The 18,327-nt window shown below is 36.8% G+C and overlaps 1 protein-coding gene across 1 annotated transcript; it reads right to left on the reverse strand.

Moving 5' to 3' along the window:
- Positions 1–436: 436 nt before the first annotated feature.
- On the reverse strand, positions 437–18,228 carry LOC100177546 (leucine-rich repeats and immunoglobulin-like domains protein 3). The gene is made up of 20 exons (XM_002124720.5): positions 17,863–18,228; positions 17,487–17,564; positions 13,572–13,640; positions 13,124–13,201; positions 11,250–11,381; positions 10,588–10,776; positions 10,072–10,215; positions 9,610–9,681; positions 7,330–7,401; positions 6,857–7,000; positions 6,130–6,366; positions 5,577–5,734; positions 5,130–5,299; positions 4,699–4,820; positions 4,196–4,373; positions 3,433–3,739; positions 2,837–3,112; positions 2,309–2,476; positions 1,682–1,780; positions 437–1,373 (listed from the first exon to the last, which is right to left on the reverse strand). Exons 1-20 carry the CDS (start codon positions 18,150–18,152, stop codon positions 874–876), a joined length of 3,483 nt encoding a protein of 1,160 aa, XP_002124756.1. The 5' UTR covers positions 18,153–18,228; the 3' UTR covers positions 437–873.
- Between the last annotated feature and the right edge of the window lie 99 nt (positions 18,229–18,327).

The raw sequence follows: 18,327 nt of genomic DNA on the forward strand, positions 1-18,327 counted from the left end.
ATGATGAGTACGGAGGGGGAATACCCAATAACACCGGAGTCACGTACGCAATATTTTTCACGGGGACGAATAAGTTGAATGATGAGTGATTTATGTACTCACGGAGCAAGAGCGGCCGTTATAACACTGGTATTCGGTTTCATACACCTCATGCCTGATTACGAGTTACCACGTATGTAACTTTATGGGTGATTGTTTTTATGTATAGTTGATAATTTAGACAACCCATTAGTGACCACTGGGTTAAACAATTGCTGTTAGACCTTCTGGAAACTTAGCTCTATTCTCTTCTGTCAAACTGACTCTCTTAAATAAGACTTAAAACCATAAACCTAACTTACTGTCACAGCCAGGTGTATGATACTTCTGATAGAGATCTTCTGAAAATTGTTTTTTTTTTCTTTGAATAACTACCACTTTTCAAATCAAACACAACTTCAACTTGGATTGTGTTATTTAAAAGTTGTGACACATAATGGACATTGTTACATAACATGACGCAGCAATAATATCGACGATCTCATAAAAATACGCTCACTTGAAAAATGCAATGTTGGGAAAATCACATTCAAAATCTCATAGCTTGAAGTACAGCGCATAATGCGCATTGTGACGTCGACTTGGTGTATGGTGAAACATAGAAAATATCTTCACAGTTTAAAGCTAACGCTACACAAGCAATAATACATGGACCTAGGCTGCAAATATGCATCAGCTGATAAAATAAGTTTAAATATGTGCCCAATGATTTTTAAATAAACAGACGTGCTCAATGATTTTTTTCAAAAATATGTGCCCATTGATTGTTGTATCTACGCCCAGCATAGATTACAAACTTGATTGACAGTGTAGCGTTAACGTTTGTATCCACTGTTAGTCCTTGGATGTGAATTGTGAAATTGAAGACACAGGTGGCGGGTGGAGTAAAGGCTCGGCTTCGAGGATTTCCCGTTTCAACGATGACGTTTCGACCACGCGAGCCGACGACACGACCACTGGTTGCCTAGCAACAGCAGTAAGCACAGAGCCCGGCTCAGAGTCGCTGGAAAATGGGCCTTCACGGTCCGTGTCCATTTGTGGCCGTCTGCGTAACGGTCGGCGCTTGGCTGGGTTCTGCGGTCTATTGTTCAAACACCTCGCACTGCCCTGGCATGAGGGACTGGATAAGCATTGCGAGCTATAATGTTGTGGTTGTGTATGTTCCACACGTATGTTGTGTACATGGGAAGCCGACACTGCACGCACAGGGTGTTGTTGTAATGTCCGGTGTTTGTCGCATCTATGTTTCGTGACGTGGCGGGGAATACCCGGGTCGACGTAGCTTCGCGATAATGAAGGGAAATTGTGACGTTGGTGTGAGGTGGGAAGTATGTCTGTGACGTAATAAAGATGATGATGACGTATAATGCTTAATTGTCTAATATGTGGTTTATATACAGGGAGCATGAAAGGGATCTTCTAAAAATTTTTGCAAGTGCGTTTTTTTACGTTTTAACTGTTCATTATGTGTAAATGGGCACTCAACGACATATGACCTAAACAGGGTGCCAAAACAGGGTGCATTAAGATTTACAAAATTGCCAGAAGATCCTTTTCAGAACAACAATATTTTTAGCAGCAACATATATATGCATATATATATGTGTGACATAATAAACAAGTTTATCTACGTAATAATCACCTGTTCTGGAATGCATATGATGGTTGACAGGAAGTGACATCATAGTTTTATCCAATGAACCATGCGATGACGAATCAACCGGTTGGAAGTCGGTGCTCTCTGTGATGTCATAATGGTGTTAATGTTACATCATAGTGAATTCAAACCCAGGGTTGAATAAATGTAACTTATTTCTTCTTGTAACTTATTCAGTATGGTTGGGTATTGAGTATATATGGTTGGGTGTTGAGTATATATAGTTGGGTATTGAGTATATATGGTTGGGCGTTGAGTATATATGGTTGGGTATTGAGTATATATGGTTGGGTGTTGAGTATATATGGTTGGGTGTTGAGTATATATGGTTGGGTGTTGAGTATATATGGTTGGGTGTTGAGTATATATGGTTGGGTGTTAAAGTTATACCATAGGCGTTATGTTTTATACACCTCATGCCCGCTTACAAGTTACCACGTATGTAACTTTGCGGGTAATTATTTTTCTGTTTTTTCCCCATAACACATATATACCCACAATAATAGCAAACTTCATCCTCGAACCCACATGTATTCTAACCACTGCGCCACGAGACCGGATAGTGACCACTGGGTTGGAGCAATATACATTAACTATATTTAATACACAAACCTGTATTAGTACTTGGAGCCCCTTCATGATTCCTCTTTGTATAACACAGCACTATCAACCATACAAGTGATGTGGCCAACACACATATGAACACGGCCAATATAACGATACCGTTACCACCAAAGAACTCGTCCCATAAACCAAGACGTTTGGTGTCTTCTTTAAGATCTGTGTGTAGAATATTATATGTGGAGGTTAGTGTATACTGCATAGGATAACAGATGTTGATATGTAGGTATATTGACCTATTACCCCAACACCCAGAGTGCTACCATCTATACCCCACTGAGGCAGTTTATAGACACTAAAAATAGATTCTATTCTATAAGGGTGAGGTCTTCAGTAAAACATGATGAAGCTTGGGGTGCTAGCAAACCTGCCAAAAACAGTCTAGACACTTAACTATGGTAACCCCTATGTCTATGTAAAGGGCCAACTCTGGCTTAAATCAAAGGTCCCATGGCTTCTTTCCCTGCATGACCTCACCCATATAGAATAAAACCCCCACAAACCCCACACACAACTCACGTTCCACAAGCACGACTCTACTTGATGACCTTCTTGTACCCAACAAGTTAGTAACAGAGCAAGCATATTCTCCCTGGTCTAATGATGAGAAGTTGACAATAACAAGCAGTTGGTCACCAGCTGCAAAGAAATGGCGCGTGGTCCCATTCAATACACCTCCATTTAACAACCATGTAACTTGGGGTGCCGGGTTAGCACTGGACATGCATTTCAACACAGCATTTCCACCTTTCACTGCTTCTATCTTGTCAGGCATCTTTTCCACTATAGGTGGATCTGCAATGTGAATAATGGTAAGTTCATGTCATTGCCCATTTGCTGCAATAGTTTATGTTTAGGCATATATCATAGTCTAAAGCTTAGTGGCCTAAACCCCAGGTTCCATGGGATGCCTTGCCACAGAACATCACTTATGAAGAACATACAGTGTCCTGGGACCAATGCTTTAGTAAAATGTTGGGAATACATCATAATATACATTTAGTAAGTGTATCTTAATAATCAATATCTCACAAAACACAAAAATTTTAACATATAGTTGTTTGGAATACACATACATATATATTATATATGTACAACATAACACAGATACTTACACAGCACAGTTAGTGTAGCCGACACACTTTGTACACCAGCCACACTCTTAGCCGTACATGTATAAACCCCTGCGTCCTTAGGTTGTACTTCACTTATATGTAGCGGGGCGTCTTCAGTTAATTCCAACTTCTTCTTACGCTTGCGAGGTATGACATCGCTACTGATGACATCACTCAACCTGATGACATCATCATCCATGACATCACCATCGTCCACAGTTAGAGCAATACCAGGTTCGCTTACATCTTTACTTTGCGTCCGTACCAATCTACGCTCGTGCGCTGCAGGGAAGGAACTACCTCCATCCTGGGGGAAAAAGATTATTCATTTCCCATCACTTTATCACATAGTTTTGCATGTAATTCAAAAGATTTTCACATGATTTAAAGTCGGTCCTAAGGTTCATCCTGGGGACCAAACATTAATTTTCAACTGTTTATCACATAGTTTTTTTATATGATTCTGTCTTGAGGTTCATGGTGTATGAACTGTTTACATTACTATGCTGCATGGGGAAGGTATTACAGTAAGCTATTCAATGGGACCAGAATTAAGTTGCCTATTACCTCAGCAGAGGGTTCTACCATTTATTGTCCAATGCAGAAGTTAATAGACAGCCGAGTTGCCTATTTCCCAAATATATATTCCATATACAAACAAGTATATATATGTGAATACAAGTTGTTCCAACTACTATAACATGACTCCAACACATTGTTCTTGCTTATAAGGTACCAAGAAAAACCCCTTATATTCACTCACCTTCTGCCACGAGATATCAGGTATAGGATGTCCCGATGCCTGGCATTGAAAGATAACTTCCGAACCAGATTTAACCGTTCTATCTTCAGGTTGTTTAGTAATTGTTGGGTAAACGTATACACTAAGATGAGCAGCAGGGGTGGACTTGGCGTGCCCGAACTCATTGCTTATAACGCAGCTGGTGGAATAATAAACATTATGATGGATGTAGGTGTAGTAATTCACATATATGCAGCTATTTTTATTAAAAATATCAATCACACTACACACACACACATATAAGATAACAAGCAATGGTAGCAGGAACAAGCCTTGAACCCATAACCTCTGAGCTAGAGGCAGACACACTAACCACAAGGTGTTGTGCTCGCCAACCCATGTGGGCCACGCATTGGACAATGGGATCGTAAAGACGTAGAAATGGGAGAAAAAAACACAATTGTTTTTACAACACATACACATATATAATAGTGATTTAACTTAGCCTATGACATCATAATCACCTGTAATCATCATCACTATCATATGTGACATCATAAAGGATAAGAAAGCTTGTGAAAAATATGTGGCCGCCTTCAATACGTTGAGGTTTTCTGATTCGAATCTTTTGGGATTCCTGGATAACCTGTGTGTGTGACGGTATATGTTGGTATTTAATGTTTGGTATCATTGGACTATACATGTTTTTCATAAATGGCTGAGTAGGCTGACAATTCGAACAACTTATAAGTGACCACTGGATTAGAGAACTGCCATTGTTAAGTGTCTTGCCACACATACACGCACAGTAGGAACAGACTGACTTATCAAGCCTTGTACCCAGAATCCTCTGGTTACAGGGCAAGCAGCTAACCAGTGCTAAGGATTTATACCACAGTTGGTTTCCATATACATAAATATATATATATAAATACAACAGACTTGTTCAACTTACAGTTTTAGACCTCCCCCTTCTCCACACAACAGACATCAAAGCACTTGATTTAACGTTCGATACATTCTTGGTGAGTGTGGCACTTGCACTGCATTCCAATGTCACATTCTCCCCTTTGTAAGCTGTTAGTTTACTGGGCTGCTGGAGGAGTGTTGGTATGGGGTGTTCCCCTGTTATGAGAATGGTATTTATCTTAGAACACATTGAGATATATTTGTAAATATAAATATTAATATAAAAATATAATCAACGGTCGCATTTGTTGGGGGCAACAAGCAGACCTATGTTCATGACCTCGGTTGTTTTAGAGGCCGATTGGTGCAAAGTGGTGAATAAAATAACAGATGTAAAAATGTAGGTTAATTTATTAAAGAAGCAGGGGCAAGAACCATGAAAGGTTAAGAAACACCACATAAACCATTAAACAAACATGATATAAACACTTACCGCATTCAAATTCATTGGACCCGATATTGACGACCCTTCTTCCTTTTAACTTTGGTGGGTGGAAACATCTACAGTTGCCCTCAGACCTCGTGTTTATATTCGAATCTCTTAACCATTGGGAGAACCAAGCAAGTTGACAATCGCATAAGAAGGCAGCACTGTGTGTTGAGGAGGGGGAGTAATATGGGTGTGATTGTATAATCATTCAGAGGGTTAAGTAAATAAAACTAAATAATTTTAATACAAAATAAATAAATCCAGCTGTGAAACATACTAGTAATTGGTAACAAAGTAGGTGCCTGTTCAATTCAATGCTACATTTTAGATTTTACAGGACCTACCAGAGTTGGGAATTGAACCTTGTACCCTTTGGTTACAATCCAAATAATAATAAGTCCCCATATAATTTTTGTTGTAATTTTTACATTTAGTGGAAGTGCCACAGGCCCACGTATACCACACATGCATGTACAGAGCAGCAGCAACCCACTATACACAGTGGAATATATACGCAGTAACATCAACCCTGGTATATACTGTCCCACCAACCTACCTGTTGATTCTTAGCCTTTTCAGGTTTTTCATGGTTTGGAAAGTTTTATTTTGCACCGAAGTAATATTATTGTTCCTCAAGTCAAGGTAAACAAGTTTATCGGCGCCGACAAAAGTATCGGGGGACAAGGACCGGATCCGGTTGTTGTTCATCAACAAAGTTTCAATCGAATCCAAACCACGAAATATTCCACCCAAGTCTTCAACACTGCTCGATATCAGGTTGCGGGACAACACACTGTGGGAGGGGGGTTGTAATGTGTGTTGTTATATATGGTAGTATAACGAAGACAACTTATTTAGTAAAACACGGACAACTGTTTATGCTAAAAGGGGGAGATTGTGATTTATGGTTTCCTTTATGTTAATATAAAACAGGCCATATGCAGAAGTGGGTGTTACAAGTACCAAGCTGGTCTTTATGTAACACTCACTCTTGTCTCACCTAACACTGAGGATGGTGCAGTTTCAGTTAATTAACTTTAACCATCCTTAGTGTTAGATGAGACAAGAGTGAATGTTACAAGTACCAAGCTGGTCTTTATGTAACACTCACTCTTGTCTCACCTAACACTGAGGATGGTTAAAGTTGATTGACTGAAACTGCACCATCCTTAGTGTTAGATGAGAGTGGGTGTTATATAAAGACCAGCTTGTGTCTCATCTAACACTGAGGATGGTGCAGCAACCCACACACAAACAACAGCACAAGCTTGTTTACAACTTACAGTTTCTTGAGTTTCCTTAACCCATAGAAAGCCTCCTTCTCCATCGCAACTATTGCGTTCCTACTCAAATCCAAGGTTTGCATGACGGTAAGCGACTCAAACTGTTTGCTGATTATTGTTGTCAGGTCGTTGTGGCTCAAATTCCTTATGTAAAGGTAAAGTAATTAATATGTGGGTTATATGGTTGGGTATATGCAGTAACATAGCCCATGGACATACATGAGGTTATAGGTGTGATGAGTTGACATTACTAACTATATACAAATATTTCTCCAACCCAGTGGTCACTAATGGGTTGTCCAAATTATCAACCATACAAAAAAACAACCACCCATAAAGTTACATATGTTGTAACTTGTAAGAAACAGATCACCTGTGTTATAATGTCATTTTTTTACCAAGCGAGAATAAAAACAAGTTTTATAATATAAAGTACCCAGTTTGAAACTAACTACTATAATTCAAAAACTTACAAATGTCGAATTTCTTTGCATAGTTTCCAAGCTCCAGAACTAATTGAATTGACTTTGTTACGAGACAATGACCTGTAATATATTGTTATTATGATGTTATACTATCAACTGTTATACTTCATTATTAATGTTATTCTAATCATACAGATGTTTAAATCTGGTAAGTTTTTTAGGAACATTTAAAAATAGTTTAGAAAAACCATTAGTGATGTCATAAAGCAGATGATTGTGACATTAAATGAGGCGTTTGAACACGTCACACATCTAATGTTAACGAGGTTTATGTTAATCAACATGTGGTTGGGGAGTGTGTGAAAGTGAGCGGAACAGCCAAGTGTTCGACATTCCCACGTTCACTTCACCCTCCCAACCGCATTTACTTAATTTCACCAACCACGGTATTAACACACGTGTGAAGGTAACTTATACACCAACCCGAACTCACAACGCTATTTAATAATTGAACATCTGTTACTTAATCGCTGTGACGTAATGCGATCGTGCATGCTTACGTCATAACAACGGGAATAAATACGTCACATATTATGTCATAACTACATAATTTGTCCCCTTTTTCGGAACAATAATTTAATACGGAATTTAAACGTAAACACACGACGATCGTCAAAACACGTTGCTTATACTATGCGAATTATAATACACATATATATTATACTGTATAGTTGTATAATTTTACACGAATTAACCATAAAGTTAACTAAGCATATAATAATATAAAGGTGGGCGGTGGCTAATATTAATAGGGCAATAGACGAGATATTTTAGGCCGTAACGAACTTCGTTTTGCCGTTTTGCCGTTTCTTAGCTTATTGCTTTTCGATGTTTGTTATCGTATTCGAAGAGGTAAATAAAGCTACGTGTTACCGTTGGCGCATATTTAGCATACGGTAGCTGAGGCAGGGGGAGACTCGTTGATTCCTTTTGATCATGAATAGCTGAACACAACAGTAACACCCGCTATTCACACCGGAGTGGGAAAACAAACTCTTTTATTCTCTTTCTTTCTCCTAAAGGAGCGCGCGAGGAGCATGGTCCAGGTGGCCAAACAAGACTATTGTTTGGTGTCCCATACACTAACGTATACACCACGCCTCAATCTTATCAATAGCGTTTCAGTAAGTCAAAATAATCTTTATAATTTTGAAGCATTTTTAATTTGATTTATTTTATACGAATTATATTACATGATTTTAAGATTAAACTAAATTTAATTTCAAATTTGTTGCGAATGCGTTTCAGTTTTAGTTTAATCAAGCTTAAAATAATATTAATAATTTTATCCATTTTATTTAATTGTTGATTTTAATTAATTTGTTTAACAATAATTACCATTATATTCAATTAATGAACCCATAGACAACGCCTTTTCTTGTTTATACCAATTAACTAAGGTGTTTTACTTAATTCTAACTACATTATAACCACTTTTATCATTATGTTTTATTAACTTTAACCGTTTTCGTTATCGTTACTAAACCGCTCGTAATATTCGGGGCCGGGCGTAACGAAATTTAATTAAAACTTGACTTAAACAAATGCCAATAAATCAACTTCACAGTGATGCCCAAACCAAAACACCCCAGGGTATTACAACGGTGGGTGCACAGTAAACGGCAACACTGGCTAGCATACGACGTAACACCTGTTGGGGGTAAATTTAATTAACCCCCCCTTATAAAAACAAGCTCGCACCACGCAAAAGCAAACCCCAGGATATCAGTCGCCACCGAGCAATTAAACGCAGGATATAAGAATAAATATGGTGGTGGGGTAATATAGTCTCTTCATGGTTCGTAGTTTCCCCTATATAACGGTGGATTCAACCCAATGAAACGGGCGCTGTTATCAAGTGACGCGTGTCACCGTATCTTGCTTATACATTGACTTGATTTGTTTTTAATTTAAAGACCGTGAAACGAAGCTGCCACAAACTTACAATTTCAAATGCCTGGTTATATAACAACAACGTACGCTCCTAACCACTGGAAATAAATGCGCAATATTATATATAATTACTCTAATGATGTTTCGTCGCAGGGTAGACGAAATATATGAACTATTTCAAGTATTACGTTATGCCTGGTAGCAACCGCAGGAGAATTCGCAATACGGCGCATTTAATACATTATGCGCAGTTAGAGCAATATATATCAACCCGTTACACTTTCACATTGAAATTACACGTTACACTTGCAACGCATAATCATCCGATTTTCACACGATGTGTCACAATGTGAATTATGACATCACAATACTCACAGTTTTTCAAGTGATTTGAGATCATACAGCCAACCCATATCAACGGATCGTATTCTGTTGTCGTCCATACGCCTGTTATAATGTAATGGTTAAAAGTGGGAAAAAAAAAACAACAAAGAAATATCTACGCTGACCTGCGCTGAACAACACTGGGCGTAGATATTTCTTTGTTTGTTCTTTTAAGCGGCGTTTACACTACAGCGTAGCTCGTCTCGGTGTAAAAAGAACAAACAAAGAAATACCTTTACCCAATAAAGTTATTAAATCTCAATTATCCATAGTCGTGTAACCGCATAGACATTTATTCCATTTAAAATCTAAGTTTTACAAAATAATCATATTTGTGACGTAATAACATCATATGTAGTGATTATTGTGACGTAGACAGTCGCTTTAATTGAGCAATTCTCGTAATTGCACAATTAGATAAAATTGATGATCAATTATATGCAATATACGCACAGCGTTGTTAGCGCCTTTAAACTGTAGAAGGAAGCGTCCTTAAGGTTGGAGATTCGGTTCCCATGCAATAATAAGGTACGTAGTTGACACATTCCGTTGAATGCGAGGCCTTTAATGTGGTTGATTCGATTGCGGCTTAAATCCCTGTTAAAATATATGATATATATATTGAGTCATAATATTAATGTGTTGGGAATTTGGGATCTGTGGGTTTTTAAATATAAGAACGATAATTAGTGATTACGTATGTCTAGACATGCATAACATGTATATACACCAAATGCTATTCTGCAACAACCAGAATAGTTAAGGTTGCTATAAAATATAGAACATAATGCTAAAACATCCATATATTGAGCGATGCTGAATGACTTGGCAAGGGGAGGGGATATACGACTTAACTGGCTACACCAGTGGTTTCCCATCTATTTACACTGTGTGATTAGGTGGTTAAAGTTTAGAATTTTGATGGTTACGATAACAAAGGAACACGGGTTCGAATCCCACCCTACTCACAAGAATCTTAGTTTGCTGAGGTTTCCAATGCATTCGGCATTCGAAGCAAGCACTTCAGATGGTGCGAAATATTTGAGTCCATTCCGGCCGTTTCCAATCCGGTTTCGACCCAAAGATAAAGTTTCAAGCGACACCAACCCAGCGAACGCATGCTCGTTTACCGTTGTGATGTTGTTCTTATGCAGGTACCTAGGTTATAGTGGAAACTTTAACGACTATAATAACGTTAATATTGTAATGCGCGGCAAATATCATAAAGCATTCACTGCTAGTATATGGGACCACAACTATGTTGTTGTTGGGGATAAATTCCAACTGAAAGACTAGTACACAGTGTACTAGTACTATAGGGTGAGACGGGACACCTTTAGCACATAATATTCAGATGTGTTTTAAACAAATAACAATGGCCTATGGGAGTTGTGAGGTTACGGTTTTAGAATTCTTCGAACGTTCTTTGTTAACTCATCTTACCCCACCCTACTACATGTAGAATATCCGTGTAGGAAATAATATATTCTAACGTATACTATATTCCTATATAGCATAAGGGTACATCTAATTGGAAGTAAAACGTTGGTCAATAAACTTCAAGTAATATAACAGATCAGTTTCAACACATATTCTGCCTAGTATCAACAGCAACGAAACAATTAACTCACAATTCTGTAAGATTTCGTTGGTTTATGAAAGTATTGCTTCGTATTCCACGTATTGTGTTGAAACTAAGATCCAATACACGCAAGGATGGCCATTCAGTTAAGCCATCAATCGTCGTGATGATATTATGTGACCTGTGGTATGGTATATTGGTTATATAGGTGTTAGGGTAAAGGGGCAACTCTGGCACAAATCTCAGGCCCATGGCGTGCCATGCTGTGTGCTTTTGCAATGTATGGGTAATGAATGAGCCAACTCTGGCCTAAATCACATGGCGTGCCTCGCTATAGAACCTCACCGTTGCAGAATAGTATGGGTTACTTAGATAAAGGATGTGAGAAAATAGTTCTATTTTGGTCAAATTGTTACGTTTGTCAATTGCCATATATTCCCACCACTAACCACTAAGCATGGTGGAATCGTATAACGGCCTGTATGTGTCTATGGGGGGAACAGAATAAACTTTATTTAAAGAATTACTTTTTTACGAACCATAACAACAACAAATACATTTCAACAGCTTGCTAAACATAATTGAATTTACATACAAAACATACTTCGTATTTAATAAACGCAGCGAATATTTAAATGTAAAATATTATCCTGATATTTTTATAACGTTGAATATAAAAGGTATATTTTGATGTTAAATGAATGAATGTTACTTGTTTTTTATCCTCGCGTGGGGGGACAACGACGTTATTTATACAACGCAACAATTCTATTGCATATTTTTATGTTTTAATCACTCAGTCAACATTTCTATAACGGTCTACTTACAAAATTGTTAGCACTAAAGAACATTCAATACCACAGGATTTAGAGCAAACGTGAAATAAATCTCAATAATAATAAGATCCTAATCCGTCCCCAATCACAATGATTGACGATAATGACGTCATCAAGGTTATTGTGACGATTAATCCCCAGCTGTCGGTGTGACGTCACGAAGTTATAACACAAAGCTCATTGCCCGTTAAAGATGGAGATTGTTTTACGGTTTCTTCATATTCTTGCCTATTACATGTTATTTAGTCGTGGCACAATCACCCACAAAGTTACATACGTGGTATCTCATAAGGTGTATGAAACGAAACAACCGCGTTATAACGACCGTCGTTGCCCCGCCGAGGTTAATTAAGTTACATTTATTCGTATTAAAAATATCGCAATCAATCCCCAATTCATTTGTATCTCACTATAAGCCTTGCACAGCCCGGATGCTGAAACCATACCCAACTCTAAAGTAGGTTTGCAAGACTTTTATACCACTTGTTATAATAATTGAACCACATTATTTAATAAGATTTATTTTAACCGAATATTAAACCTTGTGGTTAACACGCGTGCCTTCAACTCCAACACCCGCATGTCCCAATGCCCGGGAACGAACGGATAGTTCATTTAACTTTCGTGCGCGGTTTTCTTCTATTTACTTATTTGATTGTGACGATGTATTGCCATTGTTATCAAATAAATGAACAGTGTGACGTAATAAAAGCTAACAGAGAGTAGGATCACGTACTGTCTGGTGGCAATTATATGGATTTATATTAAACGTACACCGTTTACTGTCTCTAGCTATTTCAAACATTGATAATATACAGTATATAGGGCAACTTGGGCAGTTATAGTTTACCCATTACACGTTTTTTTTACTACACTATATTTGTATAAGTCTAAACAAATGTTGCGGTAATGGGGAACCCTGGTCTAAATCCCAGGTCCTATGGCTTCGTTGTAGGACCCATATAGAATGTAACGTAGCGGTAACGGGCTAAGGTGACGTGAATGCAATACCTTATCTATATGAACCAGTAACCACCATGTACATAACACTACCCCAACACAGTAATAAACTACATAACAAACTTACAATGCCAGTGTAGTTATGTTGGGCCGGCCCGTCGCTTCTATCGTAGGGATGGCAACCAATGAACAAGTGTCTAAACGTCTGTAAATGTAAAAAATATGCGTAAAGTTACTGGGAGACCCCCCCCCCCAGGTTTCCCTAACCCATACGTGCTTAAGTTTGGTTTGTTTTAAAGTTATATAAAAAATGCATGTTCACCCCACCTACTGGAATAGCTACCAGCAACCCAACCTTTATTTTATCACCCACACAATAGTTACACCAATTGTTAATCCATCGGTTTACAAGCAATTCAAACACAATGGTGATTGTCGCTGCCACAACCACATAAGTAGCAATGGTATTAAATATTCATGTGTTAACCCCTATCTATTGTATACGAGCCTTATAAAGTAGAATTACATTACGACACAGGTGTTCCCGTGGCTGCTACACGTAATAAAGCACTTACAATGTACGTAACAAAGGACTTCCGCTGAAAGATACGCTTAGCGTTCGAAGCTCGTTGTCGCTCAGATCCCTGTGAGAAAGAGGTGTTATGACGTAACAATGGTGTTATGACGTAACAATGGTGTCTACTGTCTTATGTTATATTTATATATATATATTCGGGTGGGGTAAAATGGTACAAGTTTTCTGTTTTATAGTTGAGCGGGATAAAAGCCAAAATGGTAAAAAAACGATTAGAAAACATGGGATAGCCACCGGAGTAACGGTACCCATCTTACCCCGTACAGTGTGTGCCATAAAATTAAACAGATATAATGGAGCATTTCACAGTCGATAATATATTTAACCCAAGAAACATTGGTGTAAATGTGACGTAACAAAAATAATAAGAAAGTGTTAATGTGACGTAACACTGGATGGGACGTTGGTATAAACACACCATATATCACATTGACATAAACACCTCTTAATATAAACATTGTGGTTAGTCAAGGGCATCAGGGTTATACAGCAGCTGTTATAATGACGTCAATAACTTAACACCTAATCGTGAAACAATTAAGTTATAGTTGCGTAATAAAGGGGAATTGTGACGTTGCTTGGACGATTTATATATATTACGTCGAAACGTCGGCACGCAAAAAAATGATCTATTTTACAAAACAAATTTTCCTCGTTTTGGATATTTGATTTTATTAAAGTTTTTTCACATTACACCTTTAAGTTTTTTCACATTATACCTTGCACAGTGAAATATATGTATGGTGATATATTGGCGCGCGCGTAACCGTTAAACGGAAAATTAAATTGTAGGTAGTTAGGTGGTTAGGCGCAAACATTACTGCGAGCAATGCCCGTTTAAGTACCCAATAAACTCAAAGTTATTATCGAGCGTGTGTGTTATAACCATTTACGATCGCCCGCGTTTTGTTGGATCATGTGAAAAACTGGAATCTGTGTTCTTGTGACGTAACAATACCCGCAGGTGCGGACAAAGAAAAGGCGTTAATTGCTCGACTTAAGGTGCGAAACCGAACCCGATATCTTGTCAAACAAAACCCGTGAAGTAAGAAACGGTTCATTGGTTGTTAACATTGCTATGTGTGACGTAATAAAGAAGCAGCTGCTATGCATTCAAACCACAAACACAAATATTTAAAAATTTTCGCAAAAATTATTTAATTTGGATAAAATTGGATTTTTAAACAATTTAATATATACATGTGGTATATTATATACTGAATATATACATTACAAATTCCAATCTAAGCATATGATAATACAAGTAGAATCTCTGTTGAAAAGTTGAAAGTTGTATTGTGAGTAGTTTTTACTTCCAGCAAAACGTTTTTATTCCATAAAATTGTGTTACATTATTATAGCGGGAACGTTTTTACTTTTAAAAGAAAAACATTCAAGAAAAAAGAAAAAAAAATGGAAACCTGTTTTTTATATTAGGTTTGTGTTTGTGTTAGTTTTGATTTTAAAGTGGGAACGCAACACTCGAGATGTGACGAGCATCTGCACTCAGCGACAACTTTAGACTTGGAGTGGTTTAGTTAAGAGGGGGCATAGGAGAATAACGAACCTACATAGGTGTTAGGGAACTCCATTCAATGTATTATTATATATGTATCTACTATATGCAGACTAGGCCATGGTAGACCTTTAATATTGTGTCTAAGGGGCAATCATGCAACAAAAAGAACACTTCGACCTTTTTAATGTATAAACACACTGTGGAGACACTAGAAAATATCACGTGGGACCTCACCCTCACAGAATATACTGAATAATGGGCAAATTACATAGCAACTTATTGGGGCTAGGATAACAAATTAAACGGATATTGGCGACATCCTGGTAGAACTACAGGAAGTTTGGTTGAATGTAAAGGGGTGGGTGGTATTACATGTGTGTGGTTTATATTAAAAACATTTTATATTAACTAAATATGGACCTGTACTTTAAATACTGGGGGTTGAGGGGTTTAGACAGATGTACAACATACAGTACTGTTGCTGCTATACAAATCAACTTTAAATAATTTTCCTGCATTTTGAGTTTAAAGTAAGAAACATTACTTGGATATCAAAGTTGCAATTGGTATTTTTACGTTAAAATAAAATAAGATTGTAACAACAAAGATTGTTAAGAAATTTGACAATGTATTAATATTATTATTAATAGTATTAAACTAAAGTTGGGTCCTGTAAACAAAATACACGGCTTGGAAATGCTTCAGAGTCTTAAGTGTACAGGTGTGTGGAAGATAGTTAAGTCTTAAATTATACCAGACTTGTGTGTGTATTGGAATATAAACGCAACCACGATAAGCTAATACCAAGTCTGCCCAGGTAAAGATTATTATTACTTTAAAGTGTAAACACTGGATGCTTACACAGCTGTGCGGCGCCCTATGTTGCCATTGTGGATATTCAAGGTAATATTAATATTAGAAATGGCTGGGTACTGGGTTATTATTTAAATTAGTCAAGTTGTTATAATTAGGGATTTTAAACTTCTGCATAAAATATATCTTTATTTATATATTTGTACAATGTTCTGAACGTAACTTATATTTAAATAGTTAGCCACATATGGCAATATAGAAGATTTCAATGGTTGGTAAACTTGGTATATTTATGACATATGAGGCCACAAGCGCACCTGGTGTAAAACATGAGGTGATTTATCAAGTTAATGTGACTGTGCCACAGGCAAAGTTAACATGATTTCACACCTTGGGTTTATGTAGAAGGTTTTCACACCTTAGGTTTACACTGGTTGTGTTAACAATAATACATGTTCACACTTCACACTTGTGTTTGTGTAGACACCTACGTGGTGTTATGGATATGAGTCAATGAATGTTAAAAATCATAAAGGGAACCCACAGTTATTATGAAGTTAAAATCCTTTAAAACTCAACAAGCCAAATCACATAAACAACAATGCTTTCCCTCAATTAAAAATAATATTAAACAGTGGTTAGAAGGTACTATGTACAAAATGTAGGAAAAAAGAGCATCTTTTTAAAAGCATGGCTGTTAAACCGAACATAACTAATGAGTCAGAATATAGATTCTTCCCTAATATATCACACTGCGCTGTCAAAGGAATATTTTAGTAGATTTACTTGGGTTTATAAGAAGCACCCTGCTATGTTGGTGAAAAATATTTGGTTGAATTTGTGAAGGATCAGCAGGCACAGCTGGAGGCTTTTATGAAGCGATTCATTAAAGTTTTGCCCAAAAGAACCGAGAACTTACAATTTATGGAAACTTACTCAGGACTACAAATTAAATAAGCTTATTTTAAATAAAAACTAAATAGCAAACAATTTGGAGCCTAAAATTTCCAAAATGCATGTGCAATAAAGAAAAACAAAGAAATAAAGATCGTACCCGCATATTGTAGACATACCAAGTATACACACTTTGCTATTGGTACAAAACCACACAATCCACATTTTTAAGTTAAAATGAAACAGACTGTAGTCAAATAAGAAAAATGTTACTTATGTGTATATAACTATATAACCTTTTCCAAGCAAGTTTGAAAACAACAAGGTTGGTAATGCGTCAGCATTTGATAAATTATTCATGAAAATTTTACTTTTCACACATTACAATACACAGCAAGAATATCGGCCACTACAGGGTCTAATTCATACACAGCCCAGCTTAAGGGTTTATAACAAAACTAGAGACTGTAAGTGCGTCATATTTATCAACTTACATACGGAGAATAATTAACCTAAATATATTATATAACTTTTATGTTTTGCATCAGTTTAAATATGTGGTAGCTTTTAGTGATTTGGGAGTTTCAAGGGTTTAAGAAAAACATATTCACTACATGCTGATGGTGTGCAACACAATGTGTCTGGATAAGGAAATTACTTAGTACTTACAGTTCTAGTAGGTTTGGTAAATTCATAAACGTGTGTTGTTTCACTGCAGTTGCCTCTATCTTGTTGTTTCTTAAAGATCTGAAAGGAATTTAAATTTAAAGTTAGAATAATAATCACAATGTTTCAAATAAATTGTTGTAACAGGGTTTAAATAAGGAAGCAATACAGGAAACTATAAATCGTTAAGTAACTGTTTTATTGTCATTATCACTCTACATTGTAGGAGTTTCACAGTCATACCATGAGACCTGGGTATTTATAAATTATAACTATAGAATAAAAGGCCGAAGTTAACCCATTACCCAAAATTCATATTATATATAAATATAACATGAGAAATTGACTATAAATGAAAGCAAGATAAATGTGAACTTACAATATAGACACCCACGGTGGTATTAATGGTATCTTCCTTAAACTTCTGTTGCTGCAATTAACGAGTCGTTCCTTATACGAGCAAGTGCATGGAGATGGACACGATACAATAGTAGACGGGGTAGAACTTGAATATGAAGTCGAAAATAAAATCATGAAACACAAAAGCGACAAGTTTAGTCTCAGGTTAATGCAGCTTGACTTTCTGCGATCCAGCGGCATTTTTCGTTCCATTATTTCTTCGTTTTGTTTGAATATCGAAAGTTTTTTACAAGTTTTTGTGTCAAACATTGTTTAGGAACAAGATTCCAGGTAAATCCGATGTTTTTCCCACAACATTATGCCAGGTGATTGTTATCTTATAAGAAAATCTGTAACAAAATAAAAATATGGTTACAGTTTAATTTCTGTGCATAAGACTAAGCCTGGTTATTTATTTAATTTATTACTTTTAACTCAGAAAGTA

This window comes from Ciona intestinalis, chromosome 1 (genome assembly GCF_000224145.3).
Source record: "Ciona intestinalis chromosome 1, KH, whole genome shotgun sequence".
NCBI lineage: Eukaryota > Metazoa > Chordata > Ascidiacea > Phlebobranchia > Cionidae > Ciona > Ciona intestinalis.

Coding starts and splice junctions, on each gene's coding strand:
- LOC100177546 (XM_002124720.5), bottom strand. CDS start 18,152: ATGTTTGACACAAAAACTTGTAAAAAACTTTCGATATTCAAACAAAAC. Junction 5,300..5,576: donor GTCCAATGAATTTGAATGCG/GTAAGTGTTTAT, acceptor TTCTCATAACAG/GGGAACACCCCATACCAACA. Junction 1,781..2,308: donor GGCTCCAAGTACTAATACAG/GTTTGTGTATTA, acceptor ATGACATCACAG/AGAGCACCGACTTCCAACCG.